We start from the raw sequence: 16,948 nt of genomic DNA, 5'->3' as shown, positions 1-16,948 counted from the left end.
GAAGCACGGGGAAGCCGTGTTTACACACGGCTCTCCCCGTTCTTCAGCTCCGGGGAGCGATCGCGACGGAGCGGCTATAAACAAATAGCCGCGCCGTGGTCCCGGATCGCTCCCCGAGCGGACCCGACCTCCGCATGTAGCGGGGGGGTCCCGATCGGACCCCCCACCCGCTAATAGGCGAGGACGTACATGTACGCCCATGTGCCTGTACGTGCCATATTGTGGACGTATATGTACATGCGGGGGTCGGGAACTGGTTAATTTGAGGGAATTTACATCCAAATCAGGTGAACGGTGTAGGAATTACAACTTTTTGTATGTGTGCCTCTCACTTTTTAAGGGACCAAAAGTAATGGGACAGATTAACAATCATAAATCAAACTTTCACTTTTTAATACTTGGTTACAAATCCTTTGCAGTCAATTACAGCCTGAAGTCTGGAATGCATAGACATCACCAGACGCTGGGTTTCATCCCTGGTGATGCTCTGCCAAGGCCTCTACTGCAACTGTCTTCAGTTCCTGCTTGTTCTTGGGGCATTTTCCCTTCAGTTTTGTCTTCAGCAAGTGAAATGCATGCTCAATCGGATTTCGGTCAGGTGATTGACTTGGCCATTGCATAACATTCCACTTCTTTCCCTTAAACTCTTTGGTTGCTTTTGCAGTGTGCTTCAAGTCATTGTCCATCTGCACTGTGAAGCGCGGTCCAATGAGTTCTGAAGCATTTGGCTGAATATGAGCCAATAATATTGCCCGAAACACTTCAGAATTCATCCTGCTGCTTTTGTCAGCAGTCACATCATCAATAAATACACGAGAACCAGTTCCATTGGCAGCCATACATGCCCACGCCATGACACTACCACCACCACCGTGCTTCGCTGATGAGGTGGTATGCTTTGGATCATGAGCAGTTCCTTTCCTTCTCCATACTCTTCTCTTCCCATCACTCTGGTACAAGTTGATCTTGGTCTCATCTGTCCATAAGATGTTGTTCCAGAACTGTGAAGGCTTTTTTAGATGTTGTTTGGCAAACTCTAATCTGGCCTTCCTGGTTTTGAGGCTCACCAATGGTTTACATCTTGTGGTGAACCCTCTGTATTCACTGGTGAAGTCTTCTCTTGATTGTTGACTTTGACACACATACACCTACCTCCTGGAGAGTGTTCTTGATCTGGCCAACTGTTGTGAAGGGTGTTTTCTTCACCAGGGTAAGAATTATTCGGTCATCCACCACAGTTGTTTTCCATGGACTTCCGGGTCTTTTGGTGTTGCTGAGCTCACTGGTGCGTTTGTTCTTTTTAAGGATGTTCCAAACAGTTGATTTGGCCACACCTAATGTTTTTGCTATCTCTCTGATGGGTTTCTTTTTTGTTTTTTTCTCAGCCTAATGATGGCTTGCTTCACTGATAGTGACAGCTCCTTGGATCTCATATTGAGAGTTGACAGCAACAGATTCCAAATGCAAATAGCACACTTGAAATTGACTCTGGACCTTTTAACTGCTCCTTGTAAATGGGATAATGAGAGAATAACAAACCTGGCGATGGAACAGCTGAGCAGCCAATTGTCCCGTTACTTATGGTTCCTTAAAAAGTGGGAGGCACATATACAAACCGTTGTAATTCCTACACCATTCACCTGATTTGAATGTAAATACCCTCAAATTAAAGCCGAAAGTCTGCAGTTAAAGCACATATTGATTTGTTTGTTTCATTTCAAATCCATTGCGGTGGTGTATAGAACCATAAAGATTATAATTATGTCGATGTCCCAATATTTATGGACTTGACTGTACCTCACAAAATTCTTTCAAGCTTTGGTAAAAGCTTTAAAATACTCTCCAGGTAATACAGATACCCGAATACGCTACACCATATTTTTTTCCATGGCATGTAACCTGTGCAGATGTTGCTCAGCAATTAGCAACATGTTAATAACAGTACAGTATATGGCGGAGCTGCTTGAAACCACCCCATTGTCCATTATCTCTGAAGCTTCTCCTCAAGGTTGAAAACAAGTTGGCTAGGCGTTTTCTCACAATATTCTCAAGGCACTGGTTAACACATGCAGCTTCCTTGTTCTCAGAGCTGTGCTGCCTTATGTAAATGGAGCAATTAACATCTCAATTAAATAACATCGAGAGCAGGGGTAGATAACATCTGCCCTACAGCATTTTTAAAACTACAAGTCTCATGATACATTGCAAGACCCTAACCTCACAGGCATGACTCCTAGAGGTGAAGGCATGATGGGATTTGTAGTTTCACCACAGCTGGAGGGCCGAGGTTGCCTACCCCTGATCTAGAGCTCATGGCTTGTGCTTCTGGATACTGTGAACTAGGGGTGCACCGAATGGAAATTTTGGTGCCGAAACGGATACCGAAAATGGAGAATACACTAGGGCAAAAACCGATACCGAAAATGACTGTTTTAGAAAAAATATTTTTATATCTTTTAAATAAAATTTAATTTTTTATAACACATTGCTAATAGTATTAGCAAAATTTCCATGCGGTGCACCTCTAGCAGACATGGCACAGGAGATAGTCAGAGACTGCAGACATGGTACAGGAGGAGATGGTCAGAGACTGCAGACTTGGTACAGAGATTGTAGACATGGTACAATGATCCATGCAGCCTGCCTGTGCTCTACCAGTGCCCATCATTTGCAGCCTGCCTGTGCCTCGCCAGTGCCCATCATTTGCAGCCTGCCTGTGCCTCGCCAGTGCCCAGCATATGCAGCCTGCTTGTGCCCCGCCAGTGCCCAGCATATGCAGCCTGTTTGTGCCCAGCAGCTTCACCAGTGCCCATCATTTTCAGCCTACCAGTGCCCAGCAGCCTACCAGTGCCCATCATGCAGCCTGCCTCTGCCTGGATCAGCGACGTTCTATGTGTGTGTGTTTTATAAATTGTGTTTTATCTGCACTATCTAGTGTACATTGTTTGCTTTCTCTTTATCTTTAGTTTTATGGCCCTTGGATAATATACAGAGCTTGCAAAAATAAGCATTTTTGTCTTGGCATAGTAACTTGTGGAGCATTTAAGGATTTCTTTGTTGTTGTACGTCCCAGGACATCAAATTAATTACAATAGCGTTATGCCGCCACCATCAGGTGGTTGGACACTATCAAAAAGTCAGGAAACCCCTTCCCAGGCATAACCCCTCCCAGCTAGGCACAGCCTTAGTGTCTGTCTCCCTCAGCCACTGGTGTCTTAGGTGATGGTCATGTCTGTGCAGTCTCTGCACAAATTATCGTTTTTAGATGGCTTTTTCTCAAGAATTTCATCCAGAAATGGGAGACTGGCTCTGTCACCTATGGCTTCTGCTAAGAGGGATGGTAATATTGCCGTTCAGCACTCAACTCTGCATAACAGGACCCTTTACAATGATAAATGTTATTGCAAACTCTCGGGTGCTCCTACAGGTCTAAGGCGGTGATCACCAGATGGAAATTCATGGCCCTGAAGGTCCTTGTGATAGTTGATGTTTGGACCCCCTGGGGGGTATCTACATCAGAGTGCCCTGTAGATGGTACTCAAATGCTTGTACCCTTTAGGAACGGTATGGATTCCCCTCAACCCTTAGTCCCTGCCTTTGCACCTGGGCTTCCCCTCCCCATAGTCATTTGTTCTTGCAGTTTTCTTTACTGTTTTATTGTCTGTCCTAGCCGCCTTGAGCGTTGCATAACTGAAATTAGGGTTAGTCCAGGAGGCTCTTGGCGAAAACCTGTGAAAAAACTGCTAATGCAGCCATGAGCTTGTTATATCCACTCGCTGACAGGACAGCGGTCAGCAAGTGGTTGACTTTGATGAATAGCCTAAAGCAAATATAAAGTACTAATTTGAATGATGACTGTTATTCAGGTAAGAAAATGTTCCCAAAATGTAAATGATCTTGATCTTTTCAAATATTATATGGCCTGGTTATTTCACTGCTATACATGTTCTATTCTTCTGTCATCAGGAGTGCTCTGTGCTCTGAGGTTTTGCCTGCTGGAGGTATCTTCTGTCTCGCTGTCCATCTCCCAGGCTGAGCTTGCCCCTGCTTGGTGCAGTCTACTTCTGCAATTGTTGGGTTTGTTGCAGGAGATTACTTCCTTTATCCTGGGCATGTTGAACAAAACATTGCAGGAGAAGCCAACAGGTGAGCTATCCAAATGTATGATTTTGTTATTCTGGATATGTGATCTTGTTCTTTAGGGCGTAACTTGAAACATGTTCAGCATTAGATCCCTCTCCCCCCCACAGTTCAAAGAGAGGCTATTGATTCCTAGCAACCAATGAACTACAAGTACCGACAGCCTTTTCGGCTGTCAGCTTGTAGTTCGCAGTGGGCTACCAGGACATTGTTGAGTGCTCTAGGTTGAGCTTCCTGTTATCCAGTAAATGCCTGCCCGTATTGGCAATACAAGAGACAGCTTCAGACAGTCAGCAGGACTGTGGCATTACACCCTTGATCTGCTGATTTGTGGGTGCTATGCTTTATAGGCGCTAACAAAAAGAAAATGCTTTTATTTTTTGTAAAGGTGAACTTATCCTTTGAATTCACAGTAAGGGCTAGTTTACACTTGCGTTGATTAGTAGCACACATTAAAGCACCTACCGCTTTAACATGCATTTTTATATGTGTTTTTGATGCTTTTGTGATGCGTTTTTGAAGCAGTAATGAAGCTTGGTAAATTCTGTGTGTATTGGTTTTTCTATTTATTTTAAAGGTGCTTAGTAGAACCCCGGATCAGTAGTACCCCCTGCTCAGTAATATCCCCACTCAGCAGAACCTTAGCTTGTTAATACTCCAATTCAGCAGATCCCTCACTCAGTAGTAACCCCCAGCTCTGCTAATTCCCCATAACCCTCAACTCTGCTGCTACTTCGGTTTGTTGCTCCTCCTCTGTCTGGTCCCTTCTCACCTCCCACTATATTGCTCCCATCTGCTAGTTTCTCCTGCCCTTGTCCCTAGCTCTGCTGATTCTCCGGCACTCGACCCTCTCTCTCTATTCACTGCTCACCTCCCGCTATTTTGCTCCCATGCTGCGAACCACTTGTGACATCTAGTTTCCTGCTTTCGTCCCCCTGCTTTGCTGATTCCCCACCGCTAAGTCCTTGTTTGCCGTTCCCCCACTCACCTTCTACTATAGTGTTCCCACGTAGTGTACCACGTGTGCTGTCTGCTGGTTGTTCCTTTTGGATCCCATTCCCACTCACCTTCCTTCTGCTCCATGCTGCACATCAGATATGAGTTTGCTTGTTGGTTTCCCAATGTATCATGGGATATCTCATACCTCCAAATCAGAGCGAAGCGGACTCTGAATAAGCGCCCCTCAACAGCTGTAGGTGCTATTGGAGAACTTTGTGATAGACTTTTTTGAAGGCGTTGGAGATACTTTGAAGCACCAAGAAAGCAAAATGTGCTATAAATTCTGAAGCAAAGCAGCGCAAACTCAACAGTGTGGTAAAGGACTGTAGTGATAACTGCTTTAATTGGCATTCCAAGTGCTTTAAAAATGGGGGTCAAATGCCACATGTTGAAGTAAGTGTTAATGAGGCCTAGGGATTCCCTATAAGATTTGTATTGCATTCCCTAACTAAGGCCTTGTGTGCTTTGAAAATTTGAATGCCCATTTAATAACCTATTGAGTTAATGCATTTCTAGACCCTTCGTCTGCGTTGGTTTTCTATTGTATGGATTAGACAGTAACGTTTCTAAACGCATCTCCAACGAGCTGCAACACGGAGGTGTTTGTGGCCTGTTTGCAGTGCATTTGCAGTACATTTACATTGACATCGGTGGAAGCATTTTGGAAGGGGTAAATGACACATTTGGTCTATTTGGCGCAACACAAACCTGATATTGCAACGTGTGATCAGCAAAAGACATGATTTGTTTTGTATTATTTAACCAGCGCTTCCTTGTCACATAGGTATAGCAGCTCCTTCATTTGAAGATATGGGCAATGCTGTCCGTAACCTTATTGCACATGGGAAAGGTGAGGAGGAAGTACAAGGAAATATTCTGCTTTCAGAGGAACACAGCCTCATTATGACTTGTTTCTGGGTCTCATTAAAGGTAGGAAGCCCAAGAAGCATCATAACCGTATTTGAAGAGTTCAACAATGCAGAGACCCGCTCATCATTCCTCTATTCTTTCTAACAGGAAATTGGAATGTTCCTTGGTCCTCTGGTGGAGAAACTGATCTCTGGTTCTTCTCCTCTGATTCCCTTCTCTGCAGTACAGGGCTCTATGGCTGCATTTCATGATATATTCATGAGATGTCGGCACTGGGTAAGTATCAAGGATATCTAGTGTAAAGGTTGGGTTATTTTCAATTAATAAAGAACCTCGAAGATGATGGTACATTGTGAAGTTCCACAGCTCTGGGTTCTCAACCTATAATTTCCACTAGAGTGACAAACTTGAATAGTACCAAAGCCCACACACTATTTGTTACTTTTTCAAACAAACCACTCCATTGGTGCATGATTATTATGAGTAAATCCGGAAGTTAAACAATTCAATGATTTCCCTGAAATACTATAGAACTGTTTTTAGTAGCTCGAACTAAGGCATCCCAAGACTAAGGCTTTATTGTTGGTCAGTTCAAAAAATATGGACACAGGAATGCATAAATCTGCTTTGTCTAGCTGTTGATTTTGAGTTTTGGTGTGTTTTTGTGTGCCCTGTAGGGGGCCGTAGATGGCTGCAGTACAGGATTTACCAGACTTTGTTCTGCATTGTTTCATCATAAAGACCTAAAGCTGAGAGCGCTTCCAAAGGAAATGATGGAACAGGTATGCAAACTATCCACTAATATAAAATGTAATCTTATTAAATGCTGTTTCATCCAAAAGATAAAAAAAAAAACATAGATGCAATATTATCAACTTAGCTGAAGAGTAAATTCCTTTATCCAATTAGTGTATCTGGTTGGATGTGTTCATGAGCTTGTGGTGACTATATGCCTAGGCAAAAAATTCCTTCATGAATTGGCTTAAAATGCCAGAAGGGCATACATGAACATCGTCCTGTTCTCGCGCTGCCTGACATGTCCACTTTCAAACCCTACAATACTGATAATGATGGTTTTGTCATGTTTATTTGCATTAGGTGAGAAATGATTGCTAGTCGCTTGAATCTGTTTTATTAGAATTCCTTCAGACTTTAGCACTTGGTGCCCGCGCTATAGCCCAAAGACTGCTACAGCGTGGGCTTAAAATGCCAGGAGGGCGTACATGGATGTCCTCCCGTTCTTGCGCTGCCCGTGCACCCCACTCAGTGATCCGCGTCGGTGTGAAGAAAGCAGTTAACCACCTTCTGTTAGAGGGTCATCAGTCCCCTTAGTGCCCATTAGTACTGCTAATCAGTGCTGATCATCGGAGTCACTTATCAGTGCCGCCTATACATCCCACATCCAGTGAAGAAGAAAAGTTACCTTTTCGCAATATTGTATAGCAAAATATGAAAACCGTTTTTTTTTTGCTAAAAATAAATAATTTAATAATTAATTAATAAATTCCACCAAAAGAAAGTTCTATTTGTGGGAATAAAAAGACAAAAATGTCCTATGGGTGTACAGCTTTGCATGACCGCACAATTGCCATTCAACGTGTGAGAGCGCTAAAAATTGGCCTGGGAAGAAAGGGGGTATAAGTGCCCAGTAAGCAAGTAGTTAAAGCAAGTCAAATGCAGTATCTTTTCATGTGTTTGTTACTTTTGATTTTCCTGGGCTGCTTGGATAGTTTGCTGATTCTGGGTGCTTTGAGTGGCTTTGCATTCATATTTACTTGTGTGGGGAAGATAAGCAGCTCAGGAACAACCAAAAATAATTGTACAATTATATGTAAATGACATGCTCTTTATTTTACAGGCATTGTTTGTGGCTCAGTCTCAGACCACCCTCTCTGTCACTCGCAGAGCTGCTGGTTTTCCTGTTCTCTTGCAGTGTATCCTATCAGCTGAGGGATCTCAACACCCACTGCTTGAAACGTGTGTATTGTCTTTGCTAACATTGGCTAAAAAAACACTCCCCATCAACTGGGATCAAACACGAGACTTGCCCCAGGTGAGAGAACTATTGAACCCCCCATAGAATCACATTTTAAAGTAACAATAAAGCCTGGTACACACAGACATCCATTTTTTTATTTATTTTTTGCATGCTATTCTCATATCGAAAACCAATATGTTACTAAAGTTGCGAAAAATCTCACAAGACAGAATACAACTTCGGAAGTGACGTATTCTTTTGTTTACGAGCATGTGTGGTCATTGTCACACTTTTTTGTACAAATACTATACAAACTATACAAAATTTGTTCTGTTATCGTACAATTTTCGTGTTTTGTACCTTCGGATATTTTCACATGAACTGTCATGATCGGCTCTCAAATGCTGTGCACTAGCGAATAGATTAACAGACTAATGCACCAAATGTGTTTTTTTTTTTTTTGTTTTTTTTATCTGATATTCTCCTTGTATGTACGTGCCTTTTAGTCATTGAAAGAAAATGTTTTATATTATTCTGTTTTCTTTGTTTCAGGTTACAGCAGTTCACGCACTGCAGAGCATGCTGCGCTCAGCTAGCCTTCGTTCCACAATGCTCAATCATGCCGTCCCCATGATGTCTGTGGCACTCATCAGTCTGAGTTCTCCATGCTGGGCTATGCGTAATGCTGCTTTGCAGCTTTTCAGTAAGTTTCTATCCTGCATATGTGGATGGTGTAAGTGAATGAACAGCAATAACAATATAAACATATTCCCATTGTATCCAGCTGCTCTCACAGTTGGCGTGCTGGAGTTATCCCGCAGTGATACGGATAGCACAGTGCAGAGCACACTGAATGTCGGAGCTCTACTACGGCGATTTCCAGGTCTGCTAGATGTCCTGTTAAGGGAATTGAATATGGCAAGAAAAAATAAAATGCTCCACCCCAGTTTACATCCTATCCTCACCCTTCTTGCCAAGCTACAACCTGGAGGAGACGCTGATGCAAGGTGCTTATTTATTTCTTGTGTATATACTTTGTGAATGCAAGATTGAGTGTTTTTCACTTGTATACAGTAAGTTTTGTGATCTGGAGACTGCCCTCAGAAATACAATTGTTACCCTACTGAACAGAGCAGTGATTAAAATCTGTACTCTTGTTACGTGCTTTTATTATGATACATTGTTTGCTGTCAGCTGTCTTATAGAGCCTTTATTGGATCTGAGAAATAATCCGATCTATGCAGTGCGTGTTGCTGCTGCTCGAGCCCTTGTGCCTGTTGTACAGGAGAAGAATTGTTATAACTTACTACTTCAGCTGATACTGGATCTTCCGCGAGGAAATGAAGGAGTGTCTCACAACATGTTACATGGACAATTGCAGCACATATATGCTTTGTTATCTTCAGTTCTAAAGGGAAATTGGTGAGTGTTCAAGCTACAGAGTGCAACTTGATTAACTATTTTGTCACATTTAATAAATAAATCATTTTCTTGTTTTGGGAAATTGGGTATTGTGTCAAATCAAATTATACTTCTTGGGAATAAAGAAACACATTGTGCAGATTTTTTAAATATTTTACAGTACTGACACAAATTGGGGGCAAATTTTAATGCATTGCCTCAGCCCTTCTTTTCTTTTTTTTTTTAAAGTGGTTGTGAACATCAGACATGAAATATGAACAAATCATATCCCTGTATAGTGTGTACTTGTCTCAATCCAGAGCACAAAGCAAAGCCAGAAAACTGACCATGCAAGGAAGATGTGTTTCTGTGCCTAGTGTGGTCTGTTTGAAATGGGAAAACAGTGTGACTGGCAGGATCACCAGCAATTTAGCACAAAAGAAGACAAAGAACAGAATACTTTATAACACAAATACATGGTACAACAGACATGTACCAGGAATAAGAATTGTGGGAACATACACTTCAACCCCTCACTTTTTTAATAATGATTGTCATACAGTACCTGCCTTTTTTTCAGAAACAGAGCAGATATGATTACCACTTTTGAAGTTTTTAGATGAGTATGGGAAATAAACGAGCGTTCAGATGTGTCAAAGCCTGTGTGCATCAGTCGCCAGAAACTTCCAGTAAGCTGGTACATTTTTTCTATCCAAATTTGTGTGGAAGATCATGGGTGAACCAAGAAGCTACGGTTAGGCTGGGTGCTTAGCAGGCCAAAAAAAAAAAAAGAAATCGGTTCCCATTTTTTAAAAAATAAAGATAGATGCTACTTGTACATCCAACTCCCTACAGTATTGAGTAGCTATGATTGAATTTTCCTCCCTGAATTACTGTCTTTTTCTTTTAATTCAGTATTTCAGAGAGTGCACAGGAGGAAGTAGCCCAGCATCTTCTTCCAGTGTTCTGGCTTATGTCCCCGGTTCAGAAGTGCCCACTTATAAGGCATGCATTCCTGGATGTACTGTCACTGTTGTCACCTCATTGTGGAGAGGATTTTGCCAGGCAAGTTCAGGCAGCTGTCTGCAAGGAGTTGAGTGCAAAGGAGCCGTTCACACAGGTGAGTGCCTTTTTAGTAGGGAACCAGTAGATTTAACTGTTTTTTTAAATTAAGGCAGTCTGTCGGTCTCTAAAATTGTTGTCATGTTTTATTTATACAGGTAGGATCTGAGGCTTACCATGAGGCATGTGTGCGGCATCTCTGCAGTGAAGCTTCTAGCCCCGTGGGCTCCAAAGCTTCTGGTTATGTGTGCCATCTTCTGCTGGATAGAGACACAGCTGTGTTCAAGTGGTTGAATGATCAGCAGTTAGGATATATTCCCACTTCTCTGGGCCATTCCTTCAGAGACATATTACAGGTATGAAGGATTAAAAAAGTGCTACAGCGGGTTTTCCTTGGTGTGCTACGGTTTGGGTTTAGCATTATTTTATATGCCTTTTACACAGTTGTAGGTGCACTCCCATTGACAATAGACTGTGCATTTCATGAAATGCTCAAAGTCCTGCTTGTCCTAGAAGTCAATGGGAATCGCGTATAAAACACCAACACAAATCAGAAAGGGGGCAAATACTTTTTCACAGCATTGTGTGTGTGTGTGTGTGTGTGTGTGTGTGTGTGTGTATACGTATACTGTTCAAAAGTTTTAGGCAGGTGTAAAAAATTGCTGTAACTGAAGAATGCTTCCACAAATAGACGTGTTGATAGATTATTTTTAACGATTGACAAAATGGAAAGTAAATGAACAGAAGAGAAAACCAAATCAATATTTGGTGTTGATCACCCTTTGCCTTCAAAACAGCATCAAATCTTCTAGGTATGCTTGCACACCGTTTTTGAAGGAACTTGGCAGGTAGGTTGTTCCAAGCATCTTGGAGAACTAACCACGGATCTTCTATGGATGTAGGCTGCCTCAAATCCTTCCGTTTCTTCATGTAATCCCAGACAGACTTGATGATGAGATCAGGGCTCTGTGGGGGCCAAACCATCACTTCCATGACACCTTATTCTTCTTTATGCTGAAGTTAGTTCTTAATGACATTGGTATTATGTTTGCGGTCATTGTCCTGCTGCAGATTGTATGGCATGATGGGATAAGTATCTGCTTGTATTTCTCAGCATTGAGGACACCATTGATCCTGACCAAATCTACATCCACCATGCTTCACTGTGGCCTGCAGACACTCATTGTACCGCTCTCCAGCCCTTCAAAAAAACTGCCTCCTGCTACAGTCAAATATTTTAAATTTTGACTCATCTGTCCAGAGCACCTGGTGACATTTTTCTGCACCCCAGTTCTATGTTTTCCTGCATAGTTGAGTCACTTAATCTTCTTTCCATGTCATTCGGACAATTCCCACAGCTTTCTGCCAGTACTGTGCTGATGGCTTTGCTGGACATCTTCTGTTGTTAAAGGGATGCATGATACGTCTTTCATCTGCTTTATTACGTTTCCTTGGCCGACCACTGCACCAATCTCAGCATGTTTTTGTGTTTTTTCAAAAGAGCTTGAACAGCGCATCTTGAAACCCCAGTCCGCTTTAAAATCTTTTCCTGGGAAAGACCTTGGTGATGCAGTATAACTACCTTTTGTCTTGCCTGTGACATGAAACGGTCTTCCAAAACCTCACCTTAGTAGCAGAGTTTGGCAGTAACTCATCCAGTTTTAAGCCTCCCACAGCTGTTTCTGTTTCAGTTAATGACTGTTACAACCTACATATGAAATTGATGATCGTTAACACCTGCTTGACATAATTGGTTAATCGTACACCTGACTCTAATCTCACAAAATCCCTGACTTTGTGCAAGTGTAAGAATTGATGCTCGTTTGAAGCATGTTTGTATCTCAGTCTCATGTTTGTATAGTGTCTTAGATATGGTTACTAACTTACTCATACTTTAGTTTTATGCTTTGCGAGACAAACGATTGTACTTTTGTGCCACCACTGTTTGAATGTATTATTTTGCAGAAACTAACCTGATCTGTTTTATATAGCAGTTTTTTTTTTTTTTTTTTTTAATATTGCGTTGTAAATAAAGTAAAAGTCAAATAGCATTATTCAGCAGTATTTTTTGTCTCTAGGCAGTCCTACTAAATTCATAAATATGGTCACATTTGGGGTGAATTAGTTGAAGATCTGCAATAAACACTTTTAAAGAATATAAGGAAAGTGCTTTATTTGTACATATTTGTGTTAATTGCTTTAATTCTATTTTAATTCCTTGTAGTTCTTTTCCTTTTCTTATCACATTTTGCTTATATTTAAATTCCAGAATACATTATACACCATGTTGGGAGAAGATCACCATTTAAATCTCAGTCTGTATTTAGAGAGCTATGTCCATCTGCACAGAATCTGTCCTTCTCTCCTTGTTAACCACCCTCCGCACCCCAAGAACATTGAGTGTACCAATGTTCTCCTCCAACTCCTAGAGTCCAGAAAAGGAGGACCTCAGCTCCAAGGATATGCACTTTCCACACTCAGTCTGCTGCTGGCACATGGGTAACTAAAAGTCTAATACCGATGCTTGTTAATAGGAAATCAAAGAAGAGACTTCTATTGCAGTTACACCAATGCATGTGTAAGCTGTGTAGTGTGTGTGTACAATTTAAATGCATTTTGGAAGGACTCTGGAATTACAAATTCAAAATAACAGGGTTAGTACAGTTAATGGGCACTAGCCAAAATGGCAAGAATTCCATACCTAGGCATAACCCCTCCTAGCTCAGCTAAGCCTCAGTTTTACCTAGTGTTCTTAGGTGATGGATGTACGTATTAAAATCTCTCTGAAGATCTCCTTTTGATGGCTTTAGTTCCCATTAATTTTAACGCCCCTGCTGGGGTAGAGAAGGGCTTCATGTATGAGTCACTATGGCTAGAAGGCCAAGAGGGGACTGTACCCAGCCCTCAAATTCAAGAGCAGAGATGGCCTGTAATGTAATCGGCCAGCATTGGATCCTGCGGACAGGTTTATATCTAACAGATGACCTTGCTGTACTATACAGGACCTGGGCAGTGCTCCCCTTCCCCAAAGTAGAGTCTTCGAAGGTCCTGCAAGGTTTGCACGTAATAATGAGTAGTGAAAATTGCTCTGAAATGATTTAATGACTTCTAATGTGACGTTCATGGCCCTAATGGCATGCAAGAACAAATCCGTGCGAACAAGACCTTTTAGGTATGTTTCAACTGCTTTCAGTAATTCAGGTATGGAATTAGGCCATTTACATAAAAGAGAAAGGAATGAACCATGTACTACACTAGGTCTAGTCGATGGTAAAAACCACAACTGAATGAAATGGAAAGCTGTTATTCCTTCATAAGAAACAGAAGCACTATAAAGCTTAAAAAAAAATGTTTTATCTTAAAAACAAATTGTGGTTTAGAATTCTCGAACTGAATGCATTAAAAATAATTAAGAAAAAAACAGTTTTATAATTTTTCCCCAGATGCATTCACAGAATTATCAAAAAGTATAAAAAAATAATCTTCATTGCATTTCAACTCTGATCTTTATTATCTGACTCAATGCAAAGATATTTTGCCTTGATTATACTGATTACATTTGGGTTCTTATTGATATGAAATTGGCTATAAATTCCGCATAATGATACAATTTGGTTTACCTTGTTTATATTTAAATACCAGGATCTTCATAGAAAAGCAGACAGATCCCACGTGAATCTTATTTGTTTTGTATAATTTTTTATCTATTTATTGAAAATTCTGTGACCCTTACATGGTAGAGGAAGTGTTTTGTAATTTTCTATGGGTTTGGTTTGTGAGGATTTTAGCTGTGCTTTTAATAATATAATGTTTGCATGTTTAACCACTTGCCTACAGGGCACTTTCACCCCCTTCCTGCCCAGGCCATTTTTCAGCTTTCAACGCTGTCACACTTTGAATGACAATTGCGCAGTCATGCAACACTGTACCCAAATGACATTTTTATCATTTTTTCCCCACAAATAGAGCTTTCTTTTGTTATTTGTTATTGTTATTTATTGCGCTATAAACAAAAAAAGAGGGACAAATTAAAAAAAAAATACAATATTTTTTTTACTTTTTGCTATAATAAATAAAAAAATTTATTTTATTTTTTTAAACACATTTTTTCCTCGGTTTAGGCTGATACGTAGTCTTCTACATATTTTTGGTTAAAAAAAATCGCAATAAGCGTGTATTGATTGGTTTGCGCAAAAGTTATAGCAGCTACCAAATAGGGGATAGTTTTATAGCATTATTATTTGTTTTACTAGTAATGGCGGCGATCAGCGTTTTTTTTTATATATTTTTTTTTTATCGTGACTGCGATATTGCGGTGGACACATCGGACACTTTTGACACATTTTTGGGATCATTCACATTTATACAGCGATCCCTGCTATAAAAATGCATTGATTACTGTATAAATATGACTGACAGCGAAGGGGTTAACACTAGGGGGCGATCAAGGGGTTAATTTGTTCCCTAGGGAGTGATTCTTACTGTGGGGAGAGGGGACTGACTGGGGGAGGTGACCGATGGTTGTCCCTATGTACAAGGGACACACTATCGGTCTCCTCTCCCTGACAGGATGTGGATCTGTGTGTTTACACACACAGATCCACGGTCCTGCTCAGTTACTGGTCAATCATGGGTGCCCGGCCGCCATCGGGCACACGCATCAGGTCCCCAGTGGCGCGCACCCTAGTGGCTTGTGAAGGTGCGACGTCGTATAACATCTGCCCAGAAAAAGAGGGTCTTCCAATGACGGCGGGCAGTGGTCAAGCGGTTAAAGGTCTTTGTTTAAAAAAAAAAATGCCATTCTACCCTCCTCTGTGCAGTTGGTTTTGCACAGAGTGGCCCTGATCCTCCTCTTCTGGGGTCACTTAGCGGCGCTCCTGGCTCCTCCTCTTCTCAAGTGCCCCGTCAGAGAAGCGTTCTCCCTCAGAACCCGTATGGGTGCACTTCCGTGTACTGCTGCTGCGTCTACACAGACAGCAGAACTCGGCCACGCCCCCGACTCCCGCATCATTGGATTGTCCGCAGCGGGAGCCATCTGTGTATCTGTGCAGACTTCCTGGCGGGCTCTGCACGTGTACCATGCGAACACGCTGGAGCTCATCCTTACCAGCCAGTAACAAAGTTTCTGGATGAAGTAGTGAAGAGAGCAGTATTGTCAGTCTGGGCAGAGACACACGATCGGACTTCAAACAAACTTTTCCGTGGATTTTTGTATGAAGGGAATTGGCCGGGCACACCAATAGCATACACACGGCAGGACTTTTCTGCAAACTTTCCCAACATCACATGTTTTTTCTGCTCTTTACCGCCACCCTTTGGTCAACTTCTGCTATTGTTGGTTGATTTTAACATTGGTTCTGGGCATGCGTGTTTGTACTTTGGACTTTGCACCGTAGGACTTTTGTTGCCGAAAAGTTTGTCTGTTTGCAGAGCAAACTTTTGTCCGCTGAAAACCAAAAAAGTTTGTCCGATGGAGCGTACACACGGTCAGATTTTTTTGAAAACCTGCTCATTTTGAAGTTTGTTGGCAAAAAGTCCTACCGTGGGGGCGTGTCCTGGCTATGGAGGAGTAAGGACGCGTGTGTCTGCCGCTCCGATTCACCGCCGCACCTAACCTGAGCTACAAGGGAGGATTGCCTGCCGTTTGTCCCCTGACATGTCGCAGAAGATCCGGGCACCCCCGCAGACCCCTCGGGGAGACCGCTCGAGACAGGGACAGCTCGATTCCTTCCTCGTGGAGCCGACCAGAGGCAGCCGCGAGGCATCCAAGATGGCGCCGGCCGGGAGATCACAGAGCGCTGCCCCAGCCTCGCAGGCTCCGACGACCCGATCCCAGCTGCAACCAAGCTCCCCCGGGCCTTCTCCGTCGCTGGTGAGTGACCCGACGGCCCGATCTCCCCGCACTCGCCCTCCTCTCTCCTGGGCCTCTCGGAGGAGCCTGACCCCCTGGAAGACGCAGACATCAGGCGCCATATTTGGGCCCTCCCCACCAAAGCAGACCTAGAGCGCTTTGCAGACCGGGTTGAGAGGGCCCTGAAAGAGGATGTGGCCCAATTAAAGACGGACACTACCCATCTGGGCAATAGGGTAGAAGCCCTGGAGCAGAAGCTAGAAGATGTGCTCCCAGTCATCTCGCAGCTACAGGAGAAATGTTCAGCCCAGAGCCATCAAATTGAGGCCTTGCTGTGTCATTTAGATGACATGGAGAACCGCAGCCGAAGGGCGAATATCAGGATAAGGGGCTTGCCTGAAGCGACCGGAGCAAGGGATATAACCCCTACATTGGAAGACATATTTAAGGACATTTTAGGCCTGCCTGCTACGGCTGCGGTGGAGATTGACCGCGCACACAGAGCTCTTAAACCACCGTCGCAAGACGTGAACAACCCGAGAGATGTCATCTGCAAACTCCATAAATACACACTTAAGGACCGTATAATGCAGAAGATGAGAGGTAAAACCCACTACGATTTTGATGGTGCCCGTCTGACATTTTCC

The 16,948-nt window shown here is 42.6% G+C and overlaps 1 protein-coding gene across 3 annotated transcripts in view; it reads left to right on the top strand.

Moving 5' to 3' along the window:
- LOC120936326 (thyroid adenoma-associated protein homolog) overlaps positions 1-16,948 on the top strand; it is an 82,453-nt gene that overhangs the window by 54,120 nt on the left and 11,385 nt on the right. For 2 of the 3 annotated variants that reach the window (XM_040348576.1, XM_040348584.1), the window contains 11 exons: positions 3,967-4,146; positions 5,924-6,069; positions 6,157-6,285; positions 6,687-6,791; positions 7,868-8,062; positions 8,540-8,690; positions 8,772-8,994; positions 9,182-9,409; positions 10,304-10,508; positions 10,609-10,806; positions 12,720-12,949. In XM_040348576.1, the coding sequence (XP_040204510.1) occupies positions 3,967-4,146; positions 5,924-6,069; positions 6,157-6,285; positions 6,687-6,791; positions 7,868-8,062; positions 8,540-8,690; positions 8,772-8,994; positions 9,182-9,409; positions 10,304-10,508; positions 10,609-10,806; positions 12,720-12,949 (1,990 nt within the window). The other variant, XM_040348591.1, reaches the window with a different exon arrangement.

The sequence above is a fragment of the Rana temporaria genome, chromosome 1 (assembly GCF_905171775.1).
Source record: "Rana temporaria chromosome 1, aRanTem1.1, whole genome shotgun sequence".
Classification (NCBI taxonomy): Eukaryota; Metazoa; Chordata; class Amphibia; order Anura; family Ranidae; genus Rana; species Rana temporaria.
The sequence above is the reverse complement of the archived record's forward strand: the minus strand, read 5'-3'. Positions and strand labels throughout refer to the sequence as shown.